At 47.7% G+C, this 24,398-nt stretch overlaps 1 protein-coding gene across 7 annotated transcripts in view; it reads left to right on the plus strand.

The window, feature by feature from the left end:
- APC (APC regulator of WNT signaling pathway) overlaps positions 1-24,398 on the plus strand; it is a 1,243,184-nt gene that overhangs the window by 1,024,107 nt on the left and 194,679 nt on the right. For all 7 annotated transcript variants that reach the window (XM_069625497.1, XM_069625496.1, XM_069625498.1 and 4 more), the window contains one exon: positions 22,022-22,161. In XM_069625497.1, the coding sequence (XP_069481598.1) occupies positions 22,022-22,161 (140 nt within the window). The remainder of the gene's footprint in view (positions 1-22,021; positions 22,162-24,398) is intronic.

Consider the following 24,398-nt stretch of genomic DNA (forward strand, 5'->3'; position numbering starts at 1 on the left):
CTTCTGTGCTTTTAGTCCTTTGTGAGTTTTGCCTTTGGCGGGCTCCAGCCCTGAAGGCTACCCAGGCTCCAGTGTCTCTGGGAAGGCAGGAAGTGCGGGAGGAGCCTGAAACATCACTGTTATTTGTCTGTAGGTATGCCTGGCTGAAACCAGTTATAACTGTGCAGCTGGTTGTCCTGGAGGACAGCCAACCCCCAGGTGATTAACAGCTGTGTGTGTGAATGAATGGATTCCAGTATATAAAGTGCAGATTTTGGGACCACAAGAGTCGACCACTAGAACAAGGAATCAGAATGAGAAGAAGAGCAGAGATACCAGCAGACGGTACGAAGCATATGAGGATTCCAACACACTTTGTTCCATCGCTTATAAAATTCCCAAAATATTTGAACAAGATGAACTGGAAGTGTCTGACTGCATGAAGCCCTTTATATTAGCCAATTCTTTAAATGGGTTTCATTTTAATTAGGTTTCCCCACCCCCCAACGACCCAGAAGTATTTAAAGAGCCGTCTGTGTGCATTTTCCAAGTGCTTTGCAAAAGTGCTGTTCCCTGTTCCCTGGCCTCCTGGCCTTCTGGTCTTGTATGGTCCGGGAGGTGTTTGGAGCGGTTAGCGGATAGGCGAATTAAATTGTTTTAAAAAGCAAAAAACCTGCATTGGAAAGGCTGGAATCGCATTTGAAAGATCTTTACTGTGATGAGTATTAATTTTTAGCACCTTCAGATATATATTATATACTGATGTTAAAGTGAGAAAGTTGAACAGCAAGCGTTTTGCTGCATTAGCTGAGAGTTGCTTGAGGAGCCAGAGTGTTAGTGATTGTTTGTAATCTTTTAGCAGTTCTATTACTTCCTCCAGTATGAAAGCTTCTAAACAACCAAAACAAGCCCTATATGGCTTACGTAGCAACTCAGCCTTCATAAATAGCTGCTCTAAAGCATAGAAAACTCTCTTGCCCATCAACAAACAAATTAGAAAAACTCAAAAAAGGTCTGTGCGTAAAGGAAGTCTTGCTGACAAAAACCAAAATCTCACATCCTTCCATTATAGACCTATTGAGGAAAGCACCCAGTGAAGGAGCTGAAATTGTAAACACACGATCAGCAGAGGCGCAAGGAACTACTGTAGGAAATGTAAACCATGTGTCATGAAACCAAAATTCATTCACAATAGATAATGGTGGCCAATCATTAAATGTGTCTAGACTTTAGGAGGAAGTCGCTAGGTCCGGAGCTTGAAGATTTTGATAATATAATTGGGACCAAACTATCTGCAAGTCGAATTTGGAGGCATTTAATTCCACTTTCGAGACCTCAAGAGACTTGGACTCATGTGAAGATGAGTCCTAACTTATCTCAATTGAGAAGCAGCCGACTGCCATATTTCTCAATAATTCGTCACTGGAAATGCTCCTTGCAAAAATGGAGCAATTATTTATTCTGTGTTCAAATCTTGCAGCCGATCAACAACACGTAGAGTAGTTGAAGTGATCTTAGAAAATAAATACCATATATTGAGAGCGATAACTTAGCAAATGTACAGAATTCACCTGCAATATCGCTGGAGACAGATGTAGAGGATAGTCAGATAAGTAAATCATTAGAAAATGAACCTGACAAAGTAATATATATATACAAAACGCTAATCAAGTAATTCCCCATGCACCAGAGGCAAATATTTTGCCTCTGCCGACACACTAATTCTGAGTAGCTGTGGCTACAGAAGAGGATGCCATGGAAATCCTATGCCACGAGATCTCGATGAGAAGCCCCAAGAAAACCGTAAAATAGGCTAAGCAGAAAACAAAGAAGCAACAATCGTAAGGCCTAAAGCGAGTAGCTTTTCCAACTCAAGATCTTGGAAATACAATTGTTCATTCATGCATACAGAAAGTCCTAGTTAGCTCTGGTCACTATGTAGTATCTAAAGTTGGAGCCAACGGTATAACGAAACAAGTGGAATTGAGGGGTCCACTAGATAATTGGCAGAAGCTACAACTGAAAGACCCAGTTGTAGAGTCCGTACACACTGAAATCAATCTATCACAACCCCCAACAAAATCCTATTGTGAAAGACTTGATTCTAGTCCAAATTGACAAACTGTCCACTTAGTACAACAAGAACTACAGTGTACCTGGAGAAAAAAACTGGAGCATAATGCAAACTCTTGTATGCGTTTTGACCCTTACACCTTCTCCACAATAAACAATCTGATAAAATAGAAGAATTGCATCCAGGCTATGATAGCCCTTTTCTTGTTGGGAAACAAATTGCCTACATCCCTCTGGGAGATTGTACTTGTAATTAACAGTTGCTAACTGTGTTCTGTCTAACCTTACCTCCAATCTCAGTTTTGCAAAGGTGATACACAAGTGCTGTTACTGACCTTAACTGATGTTACTCTGTGTGATATGTAAAGCATAGAAAAGGTTAATCACGTGCATTATTGTTGCTTTTATAATTTGATTCTATTTCTAATTGAATGTTATTGTTAATTGTTGCATTTTAGATGTGCTTATGTGCCGTGTGTATAAATAAATACATGTTTAATATAACTTTAAGTGAGCAAGTGTTTTCTTGGGTCTTTGTATATACTGATTTCTTTGTACTGCTCTACAGCTCACATTACTCCCTTTTAAGATAAGCCTGGCTGCTCAGCCACTCTACTGACTTGTGTATTACAGACCTACATTAAGAGTTGTGTCCCTAATACCAAGAGATGAGTCTTCTGAAGTCCCACACCAGTGAACTTGAGAAAAACTTACTAACACCTTAAAGATCTCCCAGAACAACTCACTAGATTCAGCCTTGCCAATATTGTTAAAGAAAAACTCCTCTATTTCAGTATCCGCTTTGTGCCTGTACGCAGTATCATTCAACATGATCAACTGTAGCCATCATGTAGATACAGGGGTCATTATTCTGTCGATATGAGAATGTTACTTGAGTGGAGAATTATCTGTTAACGATTGAAGTTTTATTTTTTATTTTAAGAGCAAAAAAAAACCTTTCACAACATATAGCCAAACAATATCAAAACAAACTTCTTTATCAAACTAAATCTCAAAATGAATTCTCCTATCTAAAACCATTTAAAATCTACACATTTCCTTGGGGAAAAAAGGAAAAAGAATCCACAAAATCAACCTTCAAATCTAAAACAGTTTTAAAATACCACTCGTCTTTTTACTCAACGTTCTAAGAGTGCTTTGAATATTATACATGAAAATAAGTCTCGATACGCATCTATATATTTCACAATCCATATGTTTTCACATAATTTTCCTGGTACTTAATCTCACCCCCGCGTTATGTCATATGCTTTAGATTGATTAGATCACAATTCTTAAACAATTTCAATGCTCCTATTATTATTGATGTGGGCGTACCCAATAAAATCTTAGCCCAAAGGACTTCATCGATCATTCTAAAATCTTTCAAAGCGCTTTCCATAAATAGTTGACATGTCTCCCTTAACTCAGGACTATAACATTGAACATGCTTTAGCGATTCCACTGTTTTTTTTTCCAAAATCTACACGTTGTGTCAGTGCATTCAGCCATATTCCTGATCTGTAGTTTTTCTCGTTTATGGATTAAGTTTAATCTCAGGCGAAGAAATTGGGATCTCCAATTTATTTTATTTATTTATTGGGCACTTGTATGGCGCCTATACACAAGTGTTTTAAAGCACCACAAGACAATGGGTCGGGGGACAGAGGGAAAATAAAAGTGAGTGATGGTCCTACCAGGCCTTTTGACATTTGGATCATGCACGTGTTGTGGAAATAAGTGCAGTTGGGAGGTGGCAGGTCAGGGAGGAAGGCAAGGGGAGGGAGAAGCGGGGAGGAGAAGTGCAAGAAGAAAGGGGGCCTGTGGCTGGACAAGTACTGAAGGGGGCCCGGGAGGGTAAGTGCCAGGGGAGGGGAGAGGTAAGGGTAAGAAAGTGCGGGGAGAGGGTAGGCCACATAAGGCTGGCCGGGGAAGGGAGCCCCGAGGACAAGTGCTGGTAGGGGTATTCTGGTAGACTGGATGAGGAGGGCCTGGCCCCGGTAAATGCACATTAGGATCCAAGTGCAATTGACAGCGGCAGGGGGACAGATTAGCAGGGGAGTGAGAAAGGGAAGGAGGAGGTGAAAAGGAAAGTCTTAAGAAGTTTTCGGAGGTTTGAGGAGATCCGGCTTAACTCTGAGAAGGGCAGTGAGGCAGTTCCAGGGGGAGGTTCCTGCTGAAGAAAGAGATCTACCCACCACTCTCTGCTTGGAGAAATGTTTGATCAGCAGAGAGTTGGAGCTACCGCGGGAGGTATTTAGGAAGAGACAGTTGGATGTAGCAGGGTCCCAGGCCCCAGTAAGCCCTAGGGATGATGCACAGGATTTTGTATTTGATCCTGGCAGCAACAAGGATCAGTGGAGAGATTTTAGGGCAGTAGAGATGCAGTACCTGGGCTTGAGGCCAAGGATAAGTCTTGCCGCCCTATTCTGGATTAGTTGAAGAGGGCGAAGGGAGGAAAGAGGAAGACTGAGAAAGAAGCTGTTGCAGGAAGACTGAGAAAGAAGCTGTTGCAGTTGTACAGCCTTATTGAGAACCAGGGCTTGGTGACATTGAGCTTCTGGGGGTAGATGAGGAAAGGGAGAACTCTGAGGCGGTGGAGTAGAAGGTTGAACTTCTTGGCAAGGTCTGTGATGTGAGGGGAGAGAACAGTCGGAGAGGAATCCCAGGTTTTTTGCCTCACAAGTGGGTGAGGGGGTGGGGGCCGAAGGAGCGCGGCCAGTGAGGGGGAGGGAAACGGGGAGCAGGTATCCCCATGAGAAGGATCTCAGTCTTACTGGCATTAAGGCAGAGGTTATTTGCAGAACACCATGCCTGAATTGTTGTTAGGTATGAGAGAGGAAGAAGAGTAGGTAGCTGAGGGAAGCTTACAGGAGAGCGGTGTGTCATCTGCATAGCACTGGAAGTGAGGAGAGAAGGTGGAAATCAAGTGGGCCAGAGGAGCAAGGTAAATGTTGAAGCGCCACAGCGATAGGATAGAGTCCTAAGGGACTCCGCTGGTAGAGAGTGAGATGGAAGAGAGGAAAGGGCCAAGTTCCACTTTTGGATGGTAGGTTAGAAAGGAATGAGTTCAGCCAGGCCAGTGCCCGGTCACCAATGCCAAGGGTATCACAGAGTCGATTTATGAGGATGGTGTGTTTGACCATGACAAAGGCAGAGAAAAGGTCGAGGAGGATCAGGACAGAGGAAGAGTTGGAATCAAGATTTGAGAGCAGGTGTTCAGGAGAGCAGTTTCCATGTCGCTGGCTGCTCTGTAGCCAGACTGATGGTCATGGAGACAACTAACAGATTTGGTTTTGAGGGTCAGTTGGGGGATGACCAACTTCTCCAGGAGTTTGCCCAAACAAGGGGTGATGGAGATAGGGCGATAGTTAGCGGGCCAGGAAAGCTCAGCAGACTGCTTTTTTAGGAGAGGGTGCACAAGGGAGTGCTTGCGGGGGTTGAGGGAAAGAGCCAGTGGTGAAGGAATGGTTACAGAAGTCAGCCAAGGCAGAGGCAAGAGAGGCAATGTTGTCCTTTATAGTTCTGGAAGAGCAGGGGAGCACCTGTCTGGAGGAGACTTTCATAGAGCGTACTACTCTAGAGCTCTCATCCGGTTTAGTGGGAGAGAAGGGCAGTATTGGGAAGGGCGGGAGGGGAGCCAAGGGAGGCGGGAGAGGAGGGTCAGGATGGGGGTTGAGGAGAGAGAGGACAGAAATTAATATCTGGAAACCTCTTTAGGCAAGTGGGTAAGCAACCCCACCGCCCATGTTCTCGCAGTAGGTCATGGTATCATTTACATTGCCTCACCGCCTCTCGCTTAAATGCCCAATCCCAAGTTAATAGCTCAATGTTCACCTTAACAGGATTCAATACCAGCTCAGTGTTCTGCGTGCTGTACAAAAAACATGTACAGAAAACATGTCTGCTCTTGACCTGGGACCAATAGGATAATCCTAGTTCATGTGGATGCGTTCCCTCCACACATCACGTATCGGAGAATGATCAATGTTACAAAACAAAGTTTTAGAAGCTGTAAGAAGCAGTCAAACACTTTTCTTAGATCTGTCCAGTCATGCATCTAGTATTCACTTGAAGTCACCACCCCAAATAAAAAAGCAATCAGTTTGGTCAAGTGATATTTAATTTGAAAACTTTAAAATCCTGCAGAATTCCTATTAACCCCATGTATCTATCTGCCTATGCCACCAGAGTAGTGTTTTATTAGATTAACCTGTAAAATGTAGTTGGCCCTTCCAGTTAGCAGGCAGTTTGCGCTCCAATCCCACGAGGTTGGTCTCTTCGAGCATAGCCACACCAATATTGCATCTTCACAAGTAGAAGCTGATTCATTGCTGCTTCACCACTCTGTTAATACCTCGAAGGTTTCATGATAGCTGTTGTAAGTCTGCAGTCATAACATTTGCAACATGACTAAATAGAATCAAGCATTCTCCAGCATGGGGTCTGGCATGGATTCACATGCTCATGAATATTCCCCGTTGTCAGCCTGGGAATCCTCGGTAAAGAAAAAATCAGTATCAGTTTTGTTTCTGATCTGTCTTTCTTAGTAGTAACCAATCACTGGTCTCTGGGTCATACTGCCCCCAGCCAATGACTGCCCTCTCCCTAAGCCCCGCCTCTGGCAGCCATCTTCAGATTTTTACCGCACGCTCAAGAGTTGGGAGTCCTCGTATTTAGCTCTCGAGCTTTGCTGCGTTTTCGCGCTTTTTTCAAAGAGTTTTTCTCATTTTTCGGTTAAACAGAGCCTCAAACTCCACCGTTTCGCCATCCGATCAAAGGGGACCCGTTTCGGATTTTTCTACGCCCCTCAAGGGTGAGGTTTTCATCGAGTTACGCTTCTTGGAGGAGTCCAGAAGTTTCTGAGGCCTACCCGGACATGGCCCAGGAGAAAGGAAGCTCGGCGCGCCGGAAAGCTGTTCAGGGTTTGTCCTAGACGCCAGCTACAGAATGTGTTCAAGGAGGACGAGCATTCGAAATGCCTCTACTGCCTTCATGAGGACAAAAGCACGTGGAGAAGGACTGTGCGTTTTGTGGGAACATGTCAGAGCGGACCATGAAGGAACGACATCTTCGCCTCTCCAACTGGCTGGAAGGAAAGAGCCCGTCAGGTGAGAAGAAGAAGAAGTCCGAGTGGTCTTTTAAGTCCTGTGAGGGCGCCCCGGGGACGAAGGCCCAACAGAAGGCAAAGCACAGCGAGTCCGCGGGCAGCGGGAGCGCCGAACGGTCGGGCTCCTCTGCTGCCAGGCAGGGCACATCCTCTCCCGCGCCATCAACCACGAGCCAATGCTCTGGCTCGGAGAAGAGGAAAGCCGAGAACCCGGCGAAGCTTCTGGAGAGGCCCCGGTCGGGCTCGAAGGATCCAGCCGAGGGGGAGCGAGGCGGTGACCCTCCCCCCAAGGTGACGGCCACAGGCCCACAGAAGGTGGTGAAGGCCTTGACTCACCCGGCTAAGGCCTCTATCGAGGAAGTCGCGACAGCCCTGACGCAGCCTGTGGAGTCTACATCACTGGAGGCAACCTCAGGGCCCAGAGTTTCCCTGCCACCGCAGAGGGAAGCCTCTTTCAGGCCCATCGAGAAGACCCCCATGAAGACCCCGGCGGAAAAAGAAGGGGGGGCGGTGGCCATCGTGGATACGGACACAGCCTCCGAGGAGGAGCTAGTTGAAGTCTTGGAGGGCCTCGACGAGGGCGTTGAGGAGGCCTGGCCCCACGGGAAGGATCCCTACTAAGAGGACAACGAGAGTGCCGGTGGCGCCGGCGAGGTTCCAAGTCGTGCCGGAGCCGCAGTACAACTCGGCGGCCTGTTTGTTGGCAATACAATCCTTATGTACGTAGATAAGGACCAGATTGCCCCTACCACCGACGGAGGAGCCGGAGCCAGGCCCGACGGAGGAGCCAGAACCAGGCCCGGCAGGAAGTCCCCCAAGCAAGAGGAGACGGACCCATCCAGCCCCGCCTTTTCAGCCCTCTCGGCCTGCTCAACCTTTGCCCTGTCCCTCGTCCCTGGGGATGACACAGGAACGTACACGGCCACGACGGGCACGGATGACTACGGCGGTAACGACGGGACGGATCTCCCATCGCCTCCGACTCGAGCCTTGATTGGGTCCTTCCACGCTATGATTGCCAGGGCATCCGAGCTTTTCCAGCTCTGCCCCGAAGAGAAGGAGGGGTTCCTTTACCAACGGCTTGAGGCCAAGAGGAAGACGGTCCTCGCTGTGCCTCTGCTGGATGACATCTGGGACGAGGGACTCGCCCTTCTCAAGAACCCGTCTATGACGCCTGCTAAGATGGATCGGTACAAGAAGAAGTACCAGGTCCCCGACGCGGCCCCCCTGTGCCTTAGGACGCAACCGACCCATGACTCGGTCGTCTCAGCGGCAGCCAAGAAGAAAGCTGGGGGGGCATCGGCCTCAATGTCAACTGCCCCACCGGACGGCGAAGGAAAGAAGCTGGATGCGATGGGACGACGAGTTATCTCGTCGGCGGCAACACCGATTAAGGCAGCCAACGCCCTTGCGAACGTTGCCCGCTACGACAGGGAATTGTGGTACAAGATCGCCCCCCTGTTGGACTTCCTACCGGACGATAAGAGGGCGGAGGCCCTGGAGATCTTGCAGGAAGGTAAGGTGGCGTCGGACCACGCCATAATGGTGGCAATGGTCATTGCCGACACCAGCGTTTGCCTTAGACGGCGGGAGTGGCTTAAGCGACGGATTTCCACCAGGACGTACAAACCAAGGTGTTGGACATGCCCTTCGACGGGAATAACCTGTTTGGGAAAACAGTGAATGAGTCCCTCCAAGCCTTCAAGGCGGACACGGAGACGGCCCGGGCCCTAGGAGTTCTCCAGCAACGACGGCCGTCCTTTCGGAACTCCGGAGACAAGCAAGGTGCCTCCAAGGGATTCAGCAGTGGCTCCTCTACGTACCGCCAGGCGCCCGCTCCTCAACGCAAGAAGCCTATAGGGGACGAGGCAAGTCGGGTGGATCCCGCCGTCGTCGCCAGGGAGGCCAAGGTGGCAAGGCGTCCTCCAAGCAAGACTGAACCGACCTTGGCGTCAGGCCCCCACCGAAGCACCCCGGTGGGAGGCCGGCTGGCAAATTCAGTGTATGGGAGTCCATCTCCACCGACCGTTGGGTGCTGGACGCCCTGGCCCAGGGGCACACCCTCGAGTTTCTAAAAAGTGCCCCTGCATTCCTCCCGTGGCCAGGAAGGAAAACCACGTCCCTCAACTACTACTGGAGGTAAGGGCGATGCTCAAGAAAGGTGCCATCGAGCTCGTCCCGAAGAGGCTCCGGGGCTCCGGAGTATAATCAAGGTACTTACTCGTGAAAAAGAAGACAGAAGGATGGTGGCCCATCCTGGACCTGCGACGACTGAACAAGTACATCAAGGCACAGAAGTTCCGCATGGTCACCCTCCAGCACGTGCTGGATTTGGAGGATGCACCCTGAATCCGATATTCCGTTACTTATCACCCCCCATATCAAACCAAATAGCAAATTCATACTACTCAGTGACCTGAATTTAGGCTTTAACGTCTCTGATCACAAAGCAAGCACCCTCCACTCCTCTCTCACCGACATGAACTTTACACAACTTGTGAATGCACCCCTCATGTTAAGGGCAGAACGCTAGATTGGATACTTACCCTCAATGTAAGCTTATCCATCGAAACTATCTCAGCCATTAATTGGTCTGATCACCACCTCATCTGCTTCCAAATTCATGCACAAGAAACAGCAATCAGGGACTTGTCTCCCCTTAGCCTCATTGAAATAAGAAACACGAAATACCTCTCAGCCGAACCCATCACCCCTGTCTTACTAGAGGCACTTGCCTCACAAACCAATTCAAACACGGACCCTAGCTGCCTTACAGATGCCTATCATACCTGCCTCACTACTATCATCAATGTCCTTGCACGTATCAAAACGAAAATACCACGGCCAGCCAAACGGTCCAGTTTTTGGTTTAACGAACAACTGGTAGTGTTAAGGCGTAACAAAAGGGAGCTGAAACATTTCTGCACCAAATCCAGAACTATAGACTCTGCAGAGGCATTCTCCAAAGCCAACAAAATTAACAAATCCACGTTCATAGAACTTAAAGCCAATGCCTTCAACACACTTATTAATAATGCAGCGTCAAATTCCAAAGAGCTCTTTGCCATTCTGAAAGGATTGGAAAGCCCTATACCCATGTCTACTCCTACAAATACCAGCAAAGCATGGTGTACCACCATACAAAATACACTGGCATCAAAAATCAACACGCTCCTAAACAAAATTACAGCCAAAAAACGTTGCTGGTCAGCAAACAATCTGTTGTCCTACCGCTGGACCTAGAACTCAGAAACCCAACAACAACATTTAAATTCTCTCAATTCAGCCAAAACAAGTGCTGGATACTATCTCTAAACTCAAAGTATCTAATTGTAAAGGAGACTGTTTCTCAGCCAAACTTGTCAAATTATGCGCTCCCACCCTAGCACCTATCATTACAAAATGTGTCAATGCTTCATTTGCATCCATGGAGGTTCCTGCTAGCATCAAAGAAGCACGGGTCACCCCTGTGCTCAAAAAACCAACTCTCGACCCAGCGATAACCACAAATGATCGCCCAATAACCACTGTACCCTTTCTGCTCATAATTATTGACAAAATAGCCTATTCTCAAAACTATCTAGAGGAGAACCACCTCCTAGGTGCCAGACTATCAGGCGTTTGGCCTAACCACAGTACCAAAACAGCACTCTTAGACTTAAAAATCCAGATGGATATTATAAGCGACACCGGAAACCTTAGTATCTTACTACTATTAGACCTATCCGCCTCATTCGATCTGGTGGACCATGACAAACTTTGTGACACCTTGCTTAATAACCTCAACTTCTCCCAGGAAGCTACACTCTGGGTCAAGTCATTTTTATCTGACCGTAACTCCAGAGTCAACATCGGAAAGGAAGCAGCCGACCCCATCTGATTCCCGATAGAATGCCACAAGGTTCCTGTCCCTCGCCAACCCTCTATAATGCCTACACAGTGGGCTCTTCAACAAAAATCAAAGCCCTACACCAAGATTGTGACTCCATCACTATTGATGGTACACCTATCCCCATTCTCCACCAAGCTAAAACAGAGCCTATTCTTTTTTTAATGAAGTAAGGGATCTCTGTCCCAATTTGCATAACTGAGGTGAGTGTTTTATGAATAAATCAGTGTCACAGATGGCTCTAAAGATATGCGTAACACTATGATGTTCCTTCTCATTTTATTAAAATGGTTCCAGAAAAGATGATTAAGAAGTTTGCGGTGACCCAGACTAAGATGGTCTCCAAAACTTTCCTCAATCTCCTTGTGGGCTCTTTACACATTTCTCGAAACAGCTTCTTCGCAACATTAAAGGTTCATCTTTGATTCTTAATCGCATCTCTATAATCGGGTTACAAAGATAATCTCACTCCATTGTCTATGATGTCACCCTGTTACCTTGCTTCTGCAATTACTCTGACCTTATCGTAATAGCGTAAAAGCTTCAATATGATTGCCCTTTGAGGGCACAGTAATCTGTGTCTGTGACAGTGTGCAATGGCTCTGTCGATCACCAATTTACGTAGGTCGATTGTGTATGAAAAGAGGCTTGGGAGAAATCACTTCTTTCAGCCAGGCCCAGGGAGGCGATTGTTGCTTCGGTGCGACCGATCTTCAATATCCATGACCTTTTTCTGAAGCTCCTCAAAGCCACCTTTAGATTTTGAAACATTTACTGTGACCTCAAGGGTATCCTCATGTATAGACAACCGTTCTCTCCCGTAGCTTTTCCATATCCTGCTATATGGTCTCCACATTTTGTCCAGGAGTTCCTATTCATTTGTTAAAGTACAAAGAGCAACTAAGACCCAATGGCGTCTAAACCCCATATTGTTTCCAAAATATCATACTGCTGATAAGTGATCCCTACTGTCTATATGTAGACTGCTTCTAAGGGAGGGGCTTAACGTGTAGCCTTTTCTATCCGATTCCCTCCCGGAATTCCTAAGGTATTTCAATTCCAATGATGGTTCAACAAAGTATATATATATTTCTGAGGCTTGTGGAATCTGCTTAGATCACATGCTGTGCATAGGCCGACATCTAGTGAAGCTGCGGAGTATTACAGTTTGTTTTTTTGAAACTCGAAAAGGGGCGTCGGACAGGGCGTGCCAGTAATATTATCCCTAGTGTGACGTCCCCTGTAACCATGATCTCTCACACGTGTATGACCCTCAGATGGTTTTTTTACGCCATACTAGTCGGACGCATGTTGCGGAGTTCCTTCGGTGCTTAGCCGTTTATAGTTAACAATTACCATTAATGCTTCCCCTTTCACTTCCACCGTACGTCGAAGATCGATGCTGGTGAAGATCGAGGAAGTCAGCCGTCCAGGACTGCCACAACGGACTTCGGGCCTTGGAAGGCCTCTGACCTCAGCCCTGTACAGTAGGGAGATTGGGGGTGGTGGTCATGCAGGCTTCTTTCCCACCTTTTCGTACATATACCCGCCCGCTGCCTTTTTGCAACATATGTAGAGTACTCCATTCAAATTTTGCCCTAAGTGTAATAGGAAGTTTCCCTGGGTGGATAAGCACAATACGTGCAATCTGTGTCTCCCACGAGACCATCCCGGGGCTACCTGTCGAGCTTGCAAGCTCTTCAAGCCGAAAACCCTTAAGGACAGCTCAACTAAGCGCTGGGCCCACTACGCCAGGCAACTAGAGGCCCTGGAAGTGGAGGGGACATTCAGCAATGGCAGCAATGCCGCCGAATAGGACGGCGAGGGCAAAGGGGTGACTTCAGACACCGGTACGCAGGCCCCTGACCCCGAAGGACTGGCCGGCAGCGACGTTGTGGGGACAACACACAGCGGCAAACTTGCTACACACACTACCTCCACTAAGCTCATCAACCCCGGCCGAGATTTGACACGCGTGTCGAGCGATCGGCACCGGACGATACCAAGAGAGCGGTCCAACGAATCTTTGTCCTCTGGGCGTTCCCATACAGGTAGGTACATGTTATATTCACATGGTTACGATAAGAAACGGATTCGTTCCACCTGAACAATTTTTTAACATCAAATATTTGTCTCACCTTAGTGGCGGGACATTCTAAACCTTTACCCCCCCCTCCCTTGATAGTGCTCATAAGTCTTCCAGGTCCTTGGCGTTTGTTGTGGCGGTTTATAGTGGGCGACGTGATGAATGTCATTGATCTTTGTCTGAGTTGCAGAATATCAAGTTTGTTTGTGACAGCCATGTCAGACTGATGGCGTTTCCTGTGCTGCACAGCTTGTAACACGATAACGTATATTCTAACTTCCTTGGTGGGTCGGGTTGCTTGCTGCAGAGCCTGCAATGTAGTGATTGGCAAAGTCGCTCCAGGCATCTTCGTGTCGTGCGGCTTTGTCGTGGAGGGTTGCTGTTATTTTTTCCATTGTGTAGATGTTTGTTGCAATCTGTATCCAGTCTTTCTTCATTGGAAGGTGAGGAGACTTCCATTTGATGACCAGGCCTGCTCTCGCTGCTGATAACATGGGGGATATCAGCCTTTTAACTTTAATCAGTTCATCGTCGTCTTCTTCAAGTCCAAAGAGAATTAGAAGGGGGGGATGCTTCACTTTCTATACCATCTATCTGCTTGATCCATCCGAGGACCTCTTGCCAGTAAATGCGAACCTTGGTGCAGGCCCACCACATATGCCAGTAATCAGCTTCCATGCCACATTGTCACCAGCACCCCAGGCTAGAAGTCTGAAACATTTTAGAAAGTCTGCGTGGGTCATACTGCCATCTGTAGAGCAGCTTTATTGCATGGAGCTTGTACTGGGCTGCAATTGATATTCTGGATGGTGTTGCACAGATTCTGTCCCAAGCCTACTGATCAAATTCTCTGCTGAAATCTTTTTCCCATCGCTCTTTAAGCCGGGGAGTTGTGATTTGTTCCCTGCAAATCAAGGCGTTGTACATGCGCGCTATTGGGCCTTTATTTGTGTTGGTCGTATCGAAAATGGTCTCGAAAGGTGTGAGCCCCCTCTGCGTTTTGGCCTTGCACTCTCTTCTGGATAATACACCTTTCAATCGGAGATACAGGAATATCGGGATCGGGCGCAGTTGGAGAGCTTCTTTGAGTTCTGTCACAGGTATACATTTTCAGTTTCTCCACAGCTGGCTGACTCTCTCAAGCCCAGCATCAAATCAATCAGGCTTGGTATCTGGCATGTTCAGGGATTTCCTCTCCGATTCCAAGGGACCAAAGATGGCTCAGGGGGGAAAGCCACGTGGTAACTCCAGACATTCCTTTCCCTTCCTTCCATATGTTCCACAAAGTTCCTAGAATTGGGTGGTTATGCAATCTTCTTATACATTTCGGTCTGTGGACCCATAGCCAATCCGCCAGGGTGGCGGGGGTCAGATTATCATTGTCCAGCTGAACCCATTGGAGATCCTTCCTGTCAAGCATGTGTGGGATAAGGATCCTGAGTTGTGTCGCCTGATCATATCGCTCTATGTCGGGGAGGCCCACTCCTCCCTGTTCCTTCAGTAGAATCAGGGTCTCCTAGGGGATCCTGGGCTTCTTGCCATTCCATAGGAATTCTGATATGGCCTTCTTGACTCACTTGAAAAATTGGTCTGGGATTGTGATGGGCAGAACCTGAAAGGGATATAGGAAGCGTGGGAGGCTAACCATCTTGATAGAATTTAGACATCCCATCCAGGAAATTGGGAGGGATTTCCACTTTGTAAGATCTGTTTTAAGGGCGTCGAGGAGCTGGCGAAAGTTTGCTTCGTACAGGAGTTTGAGATTCCTTGTTAGGTTGATCCCCAAGTATTTCAGTGTTGGGCCTCTGATGATTAACCCTAGGCGTTCGAGTTCTATTTGCTGTTCTGGAGAGGGTTTGTGGGGCGGGAAAAGGATAGATTTGGTTTTGTTCATTTTGAAGCCCGAGAGTGTGCCATATTCTTCTATCAGGTGGATCGCTCGGGGGATTGACGACATTGGGTTTATTGCATGAAGCAGGATGTCATCTGCATACAGGGCCAGCTTATACTTCCTGCCATTTACTCGCATCCCCTCCAAACCGGCCTCTGCTCGAAGCGTTTGGGCAAGTGGTTCCAGCGATCGTGCGAAAAGTATTGCCGCGAGAGGACAGCCTTGTCTTGACCCTCTGCTAAGGGGGAACCAGCAGGAGTATTGTGAGTTCACAACTACAGATGCGCGTGGGGTCGTGTAGACAGCTTTGATCCCTCGTCGGAGAGTGGGGCCCAGGCCTATTTTCTTTAGTGTGGCCTCTAGGAAGTGCCATTCAACTCTATCAAACGCATTCTCGGCATCGATTGAAAATAGTGCAGGTGTATCCGGCATCTTTTGGGCCTCATGTATGAGATGGAAGGTTTTCCAGGTGGAATCCGCGCCTTCTCTACCGAGGATGAAACCCACTTGGTCGTTGTGAATTATCGCTGGCATATGTGACTCAAGCCCGGTGGCGAGGACTCTCGTATAAATCTTGGCGTCAATGTTTAGGTGGGAAATTGGGCGGTAGGAAGCGCATTGTTTGGGGTCTTTGCCCTCCTTGGGTATGACAGTTATTAGTGCTTCTGAGAAGGACTCTGGTGTGACGCCTGATTGGATAATGTTATTGAAGAGCTCACCCATGAATGGGAGGAGGGCGTCTTATAGAATCCTGCTGTATAGCCATCATTTCCGGGTGCTTTCCCCGCTGGAAGTCGGTTGATAGCTTCATCTATTTCCTCTCCTGTGATCGGGGTGTCTTTGGTTTGTGCTATGTCCAGGGGGAGAGACGGCAGGGACACTTTGCCCATGTATTCTGTGAGTGCCTCTGGGTGAGGGGCATTGTCTGAGGTGTATAACTCCTCATAGAAGTCTGCAAAGATTTCAGGGATATTGGGAGGACGATGTCCATGAGGTGCATCATTGTTGTGTATCGTTGGAACCCATCTCTCTCTGCGTTGCCCTTGGAGTCTTGCAGCAAGTAAGGCACCTGCCTTGTCCCCGTGTTCATATTGTTTCTGTTTAAGACACTGGAGTTTGTGCACGATGCTTCCAGTTTCCAACTGCCGGAGTTCTTCCCTCTTGTTGGCTTGTTCAATTTTTTGGAGTCTGTCGGGGCCTGAGGTTTGGGCGATGAGGTCAAGTTGAGTGATTTCATTGCGGAGCCTATTTTCTATGAGTTGGCGTTCTCTTTTCTTAGCTGCACCCTCTTTGATGAGTAGTCTTCTCCAAGTGGCTTTGCCCGCCTCCCACACTGTATTTACAGATGTCACCTGCATTGTTTTGTTCAAAGTATTGAGTGATATCCCGCTCTAGTTGGTCCCGAAAGATCAGATCTTTAAGAAGAGTCTCGTTACATCGCCATTTTGAGCTCTTCTGGGGGAGGGCCATCCGGTCGATGGTGACTGTGACCATATTGTGGTCCGACCACGTTACAGGAGATATGTCGGATTCAGCCATTGCCTCGGTAATTCTGGGGTGAGGTATATGTAGTCAATTCTAGTGAAGGTAGCATGTGGTATGGAGTAGAAAGTGAAACCTGTCTGGTTCGGATTCATGCGTCTCCATGCATCTTTAAGGTTGTAGGCGTCCATCATGCCCATGACCTGTAAGCGACCGGGGCCAGATGGAGGGATTACAAGAGGATTGCCTGCTTGTCTATCCAGGTCTGGGTCCATCCACGAGTTTAAGTCGCCTCCCAGGATCACTTCACCTTCTGCTTCAGTCATAACTTTGGGAACTGTTTGTTGTAGAAACCTGGACTGTCCGGTGTTGGATGCATATATGGCTGCGAGTGTGATGACAGTACTTTGTATTTTGCCAACCAGTAATAGCGCTCTTCCACTTATGTCGGCCCAGGTTTAAAGGAGTTCAAACCGGATCGCTTTGTTGACTAAGATGCCGACTCCAGCTTTCTTGAGCGGGCCTGAGCCCCAATATTCGGAGCCTGCTTTGGTGTATATGACTTTTCTCTCATCTCCTTTACTGTATCGGGTTTCTTGTCAAAATAGTACATCAAGCTTCGCCCTCTTGAACTCTCTGTACACTAGTGATCTTTTGGTGGGAGAATTTAGCCCTTTGACGTTCAATGTGCCAATTTTAAGTGTTCCATGCCTGTCACTTGGATTGTCATGTTGATCAGTGGTGTGCCCTTTGGATTCGCTCATCGCATTGTGTCGCCCGTTGCAAGACTTTGCCTCAGTGGAAGTACTCTGAGAGATGCCCCCAAAAAACTGGGGCTTTGAGATTTTTTGCCCCCCCCCTTTCAAGGCATTAAACATAATACCTGTAGCCCTCAGTTCTGTCTCTTGACACTTCACTAATTCGACGAGGGTCTGGATCTTGGTTCGGTGGTGTCCGAGTTGGACTGGGTGTCAACAGCCGGTCTACTATCGGACCACCAGTGACGGTCGTAACTGCACTACATGATGACATTTTGAGCCACCTTCCCCCCTTTCTTTAACACATTAAAATAGACATTATAGTACACAACAACAACTTGCACTGTAAAATGATATATGTAAAGATACATGCGGTTTCTGGGTTCATTGTCTACCAGCTGCTCATCCTTGTGTTCCAGGCTGCAGGCACACTACGATTCGGGTCCAGAAGCTGGGGTGCGCCAAGTTCTGGGGTGTTAAGTCTCTATGCAGCAAAATCAAGGTCCGTAACTTTGGAATTTGAAACTTGAATGGGCAATATCATTTGTTACTGTCTGGCGTGTCGTTTGGTCGCCGATACTTTCTGGATCCCTTGACTCTTTTTCTTCTCGGGCCCTGGAGTTCCCATCTCGCTCAGGGTCCTCTCATGTTCCTTCTTTTTGTGCCTGTTCCAAGGAGGTCTGTGATGCATTCACAAATTTCATCTTCAGAGCGGAGTAGTATCCTCCTGCTTCCATGTTCAAATGTAAGGGAGAAGGGATATCCCCACCTATATCTCGTGCCTTGGTCCTTGAGCCATTTTGTTAAAGGACTACAGAGGCGTCGTAGGGCCAGGGTGAGCCAGGATAGATCCTGGAAGATGGTAATTTGAGCCCCTCCAAGGGTGAGGGAGCCCCCCGGACCTGGCTTTTGCCAGTATCCTTGCCCTGTCCTGATATCTATGGAATCTGGCGAGGACCGACCTCAGGCCGCCCGGTGCGCCGCTGGCTCTATGTATTCTCTCGGTTTTGAGCTCGTCGATGTCCTCGTCAGCTGCCAGGATTTTGATGATATCATGTCTCATTTTGTTTGAGGTGGTCTTCTGTTTCCCCTTTGCGCTCCGGGATCCCAAAAAATCGTAAGTTATTTCTTCTTTCTCTGTTTTCCAAATTGTCTATCTTAAGGTGAATTTCATCCTCCCTCTTCTCTACGTTGCGTATCCTGAGGTCCAATTGGGCTTCCAGTGTATCTATCGAGGCTTGATTGTTCTCGACACCCTCCAATCTCTCCTCGATGTTGTCCACTCTCTGGGTCATTTTATCGATTTTGCCGCCGAGATTGGCACCCATGTTTCGGATTTCACTTAGGAGGGCCGCGATATCCCCCTTGGTGGCCGCTGCTCCCGTTTCCGAGGCATATAGCGACATTTTGATTCCTGGCTCTGGGTCCGGAGGTAGCGTGGTAAATGCGTATCTAGCCAATTTGATTTTAATGTTCATATGGTACTTGCGTGCGAGGAGGCACACACCCCTGGAAAGGGGGCCCTACCCTCTGCACTGTAGTGTTGTATAGTCTTTGGAGCGTGCTGTGAGGTGCTGTGGAGGGCATCCCGTGGATCTGTGGTCCAAGAATGGGAGGAGGCACACGCCGTGGGTCCAGCGGCCCTACCCTCCGTCTGAGTTGGCTTATGTTGCTGGGTTCACGGCGGGTGTCACGGGGGCTCCAGTGGTGATGCAGGCCCGTATGTAGCCACTGGTAGGGTTGCGTGAGGCAGGTCCCTTAGCGGGGGGCTATGACTCTGGTTGAGGTCCGGGTGGGGACACCACCGGGTATTCAGTTTCCTCTAGCCACCTGCCCGTTTGCCTGTGTGAGTCTTGGTAGGGTGGAGGACTTGTGGTCGCACAGAGGAGGGCACACGCCCCACAAGTGGGGGCCCAACCCTCTGCGTTGGCTTCGGTGTAGGCACCAGCTCCCTGCCCTGTGTGCTGGGACCTTGATGGAGAATTCACTTAATGCTTCATAAATGGTGTCCCAGGTGTCTGCAACGTGTCCAGGAATGCCACTTATGGTGCTTTTGGTAGGTGGGGCTAAGTCCGCACCTCGGCTGGCAGATGGGAAGGGTTCTTTAGCCCTATGTGTATTGCTGCCCCCGTGGAGGGTCAGACAACCGTTGACTCTCTTATAGCGGAGCTTGGGGGGGGTTTATGCCGCTGCGGGGGGGTGTCCAACAGGTCCTCTTCACAGGGTTGTGAGCTTGACCTTTGTATTCGGAAGGGGAGCGTTTTGCAAGGCGGGCTGTTGGGCACTTATGATGGGGGGCAGTTTAGGAGTCATGGGACTCTATGTTGTATGGAAATAGGCCTGGGTTATTGCAGTGTGGAGTACAGGGACTGCATTAGGGCCCGTGGCTAGAGCCACGTTTCCGTCTCCCCCTCCTGGGTTTTAGAGCTGTGATTATTTGATCTCTGGGGTTGTCTTCTGGAGCAGGGGGTGGGCAAGGGCCAAGTTATCTGTGCCCTTCCATAAGGGCCGGCGTGTTCGGGCGTATTACGGGTTATGGTGTGCCTCGTGGGGGGCCCCCTCTCAGGCCCGCGCGTCTCCCACCGCCGTTTGGATGGGGCGGGGTGGGGGGAGTCCCTCCCCATGACCAAAGCAGTGCCACTCGACTCCTGCTCCTGGGCTGGGAGCGCCTCGGGGGGAGACAGAGTCACAGGGCCCACTGGTCAGCTGTGCGTGTTTCGGGGTGGGGGAAGGGCACTTACCCGTGGCGCAGCTTCTCGCCACTCAACGAGGTGCCTGGGGCCGTCACTGTGCAGGCGGCCGTGTGGAGAGAGCGCTCACCGCCCCTTATGCCTGGCATCCATTCGTTTCACAAGAGTTGGGGGCGGCAACTGCTGGGGGGAACCGCAACGCGGCCCACACTCTCCGCGGGAGGATGGTGGGTGGAGCTGGGTGTCTCAGGTCTCTGTCGGCCGCGGCTCTCACACAGGGTGCCGCATGAATGACTGGGAGGGGGAGGCACGGGCCAACAGTCTTTTCTCGGGGTAGACTTCACCGTTTTCCTCTGGATTTTCGCCCAGTGGGTGGGGGTCCGGTTCGCACAGCCTGGGCAGCCGTTGTTGTAGTAAAAAGTAGTGGCTCAGAGCACTTTTGAGGTCCGTGGGTCTGGAGCTCACATGGAGGAGTTCCACATCCGTGCACCCCCTGGTGGCCGTCCTGCTTTCTGTATTTTGGATGCAAACAGTCTTATACAATCGTAGATTGATGTACTGATCCCCCCCAACTCTAGGATTAATTTAACAGAATGCAAATGGTTGAGCCATGCCACAAAAGTATCCATTTCCAGTTTTGGGACATTCCAGTATAAAAATATTGTAATTAGATGACAATTAAAATGCAGTATTTTTTGGCCATTCTCGAATCGGTTTACTGCTGTTTAATAAAGTATTTCATAAAAGGAAAGTTTCTCAAGAGCATCTCTTAAACCATCACTCGATGTTCTCATAGAATGCACAGCTACTTCATGGTGAATACTAATATATGTAATTTTTACTTCTAAAGTTGTGAATGTGGTGCGATAAAAGATATATCCTACCTGGTACCGTGTGAATCAAATAAATGTTTATGGAAAATATTCACGTGGTGTAGAAAAGGCTTGTGTAAATAACTAATACAACAGGAACAAGTGGCTTAGGGTGACATTGGGGCCATAATAAAATGTTATTTAATATAACACAAAATACAGAGGTTTGAACCACCAGCTGGGTTAAACCTATCTTGTGCACATTCAGTAAAATGTACAACAGGCCTAGATAGAAAATCAACACTAACACTATCCTACCAATGTAGCCTAAATATCCCAAAGAAAGAGCCAGTCAAGTACAGCACTCAGTGATGGGCTTTTCTATCACTCTGTGTATTCAGGGAAGATGGTCAGGGGAGATACTGGATAGGGTGTTTCACTATATGCGCTCTCGTGATCTTTGCCATGGGCCGTCTGCAAAGCATGCACACAATGGAAATGAGCACTAGCAGCCACCATTGCAACCCCTTCCCAATCCATATTCGGTGATAAACTAGTTTGGCTGTGCATAGCAAAACCATGCACAATCCATTCAATTTCCCCAATGCTGTGGAGATCTGAATACTAGACTTGGCCGCCACCTGTGTCCTTCCCCCTGGCTCATATTTGCACTTTGTGATGGGGAGAGGACCATGAAAGTGTGCTTATGATTGACTGTGGAGGCTGCAGATAGTCTATGATTGTAATGTAATGTAATTGTAATGGGTTATTTCTAACACGCTTAATACCCAGAGGTTTCTGAGCGCGGACCCAGGGATCGAGCCTTTGTTGCTCTGCGTCGTCTTGCTGCCAAGACAAGCGGGTTGCCCCTGAGCTATCCTCCCAAGACTATGGTTTGGAAAATGGTGGTGCAACTAGACAGCACTGATGGGGTGTATGCTACAAAAAGTGATGCAAGTAGGGATTTGGGTACTCTCCTGGGAGCTGTGAGAAGGCTTGCTTGGAGTTATGTTGCAAGGCAATTGGATATTTCCTGTGAAAAATGTGGCAATCTGCCATGCATTCCGGCAGAAAGAGGTCATGCGGTTGGAGCCCTCGATGCATCATACATTCTATCCATGCAAGATGGAAGCAGTCTCTGTAAACTGGCAAAACTTACTCATAAGGAGATTGAACCTTACTAACATTATTTTGAAGAGTTGAAACTAAGTGTGATATGCAAAATGTTAGTCACTTGTTTTTCTTCAACAGGTGGACTACAGGCCATAGCAGAATTATTGCATGTTGACTGTGAAATGTATGGACTTACTGATGACCACTACAGTGTTACCTTACGACGATATGCTGGAATGGCTCTAACTAACCTGACCTTTGGTGATGTGGCAAATAAGGTATGAATGTTAACATTCTCCAGTGTATAGTGTTTATTTTTGTGAAACTTTATCTTTTTGATTCTTTCTCGTCTTGAAAATGTTATCAATTTGACCCATTAGGTTTATGGACGTGTGGATTAAAAATGCAAGGCCCTGGTTTTAGTTAGGTAATGGATGTGCAGTTTTCCCAATAATTTTCTATTTTTGTTTATGAATAACATTTAATGTGCTGATGTACTCTTTCTTCCACACAGATGGTTTTGGATTCAACACATAGGCTGTTTCTTTGTTTGCACCACTTGATTCAAAAGTCAATGATTCATATCGCTACACAGTGTTTTATTTGTTGCAGAAATTGTTCATTTTTTAAAGCAACTCTCAAGTTCTAGTATTTTGTTTTTATCATCCCCTCCACTTCTTTGACACATGCCGTCCTCGCAGTGGTAGCTCCCAGCTTGCTATTTGTAATGTAGTCTTTTGGTTAGCGCAAGGCCCACTTCCTGATCTGGTGTTAAAGTGCCTCAGTTAATTCCAAGTGGATATAGTGCTCTTCCCACAAATAAGGAATCACATGCCCTTCTCATACTTAAGGGGTAAGGTACCCTTCACACTGGCAAGCACTTCTATTCCTTTCAGGATGCCAAGTAGTTCCAGTTCTTTGGATCTTCTCTCAGCCTCAAATTCCCCAGCTGACTTAGTACATCCAAGTCCTTTCCCGAGACTCGTGTCCAGCAACTGGTCCTGCTACAGAACCCTTGGATCTATCCAACTTCTTTCTGCTTGCTCCTAGAAAGCTGCTCCTCCTTCTCCTGGTTAGTGTGTAGTGACCTTCTCTGGTTTCATCAGTGGCCTTCTCTATTGCATCTCCCCATGGCTTTTATTGGCCGTATGTACTGGTTCTCATTTCATACTATTCTTTGATTGGTCAATTTTTATTTCTATTTGTGTGTGGATTTTACAATGGTCAGTTATGCCGATTACACTCTTTGTCCCTCCAGCTGTGGGTCTGAGGCTTCCGGATCAGAGGAAAGAATCCTGGCAGCCATCCTAAAACCAGGTGGAAGCTCTGCCTTAGTCCCAGCTCCATGCTGCTCTGCTTCAGCTTCCATCTTCTGAAGCCTGTGGCATGCCCACTTCCATGGTGCTAGTTGGGTCTGTGTTATTGCGCTAACTGGACTCTCTCCTTCCAGTATGAATTGAAAGAGAGTTCACTCGTTTTTCTGTGCTTATCACACCAAGTGCCCTTTTCCTATTTAACCTCATGAACCACCCTCTCTCATACAGGGTGCTGCCGTCTGTTCTTGGGCTGCACTGCTCTCCATAAGACTTTGTCTAGTCACATTGGGAAGTCTTACTGTTAGTCTCCGGATTCAGAGAATTTAATACTGAATGAACCCCTGTGTCTCCCAGGACACATGTATTGCTATAGTCCATAGGTGTGCTGCAGTTCCTATCACGTTCTCTATCCTGTAGTATGAATTAGAGGCAGGGTATTTCCAAAAGGGTGTAACTTTGCTCTCTTTGTTGATTAGCTCTAAGATCATATCGTATCGCTTGGGCCAGGGCTTTGGAGAGGCAGTCAGGAAGGGACACCCACCTGAAGCATTTCATGATGAGTGGAGGAGTAGTGTGGAGCGCAAACTGCTGTTGTTTATAAATTGCAGCCAGAATTTCACTGCAGTTTGCAGATAAATGAACACACTTAAATGCAACAAAAACAATCTTGCAGCAGGACAATGCAGAAGGGAAATAAACCCCCAGATCTCATCTGCATAGCTCCAGCTGCAGTTTAGTGTCCTTTTAGATTGATAAGCTTAACACTTTGCTCTACAGGAAACCACTGGGGAGTCTCTGCCCTAATGCTAAAAACAAAAACAAATAATAATTTGGTGATTTGTGTAGCACTTCATTCCACATTCTAAGCGCTGTGATAATCGGTGTTGCCATTATTAGCCACTTCTGATACTCAGTTGATCCACCTCGGCAGGATGGAGGGATAAGTCATCTCAACCAGGTATCAAAGGCATGTCTCTTAACAACTTTCTCAAGGTGAGCATTTTTGCACTTTAGCCATCTGCTACAAATAAAAATCGAAGCACTTCGGAGACCGTCTTCAACCTACGATGACTCGCTGGCTTCTGCCTACACCATGGTACAGCTGTTAGGTATTTTTTTCTTAAGTCCAACTCTTAATATAGGCCTGTACTACACAAGTCGATAACATGGCTGAGCAGCCAGGCTTATCTTAGGGGGGA

The sequence above is a fragment of the Ambystoma mexicanum genome, chromosome 6p, assembly GCF_040938575.1.
Source record: "Ambystoma mexicanum isolate Mex_15411 chromosome 6p, UKY_AmexF1_1, whole genome shotgun sequence".
Classification (NCBI taxonomy): domain Eukaryota; kingdom Metazoa; phylum Chordata; class Amphibia; order Caudata; family Ambystomatidae; genus Ambystoma; species Ambystoma mexicanum.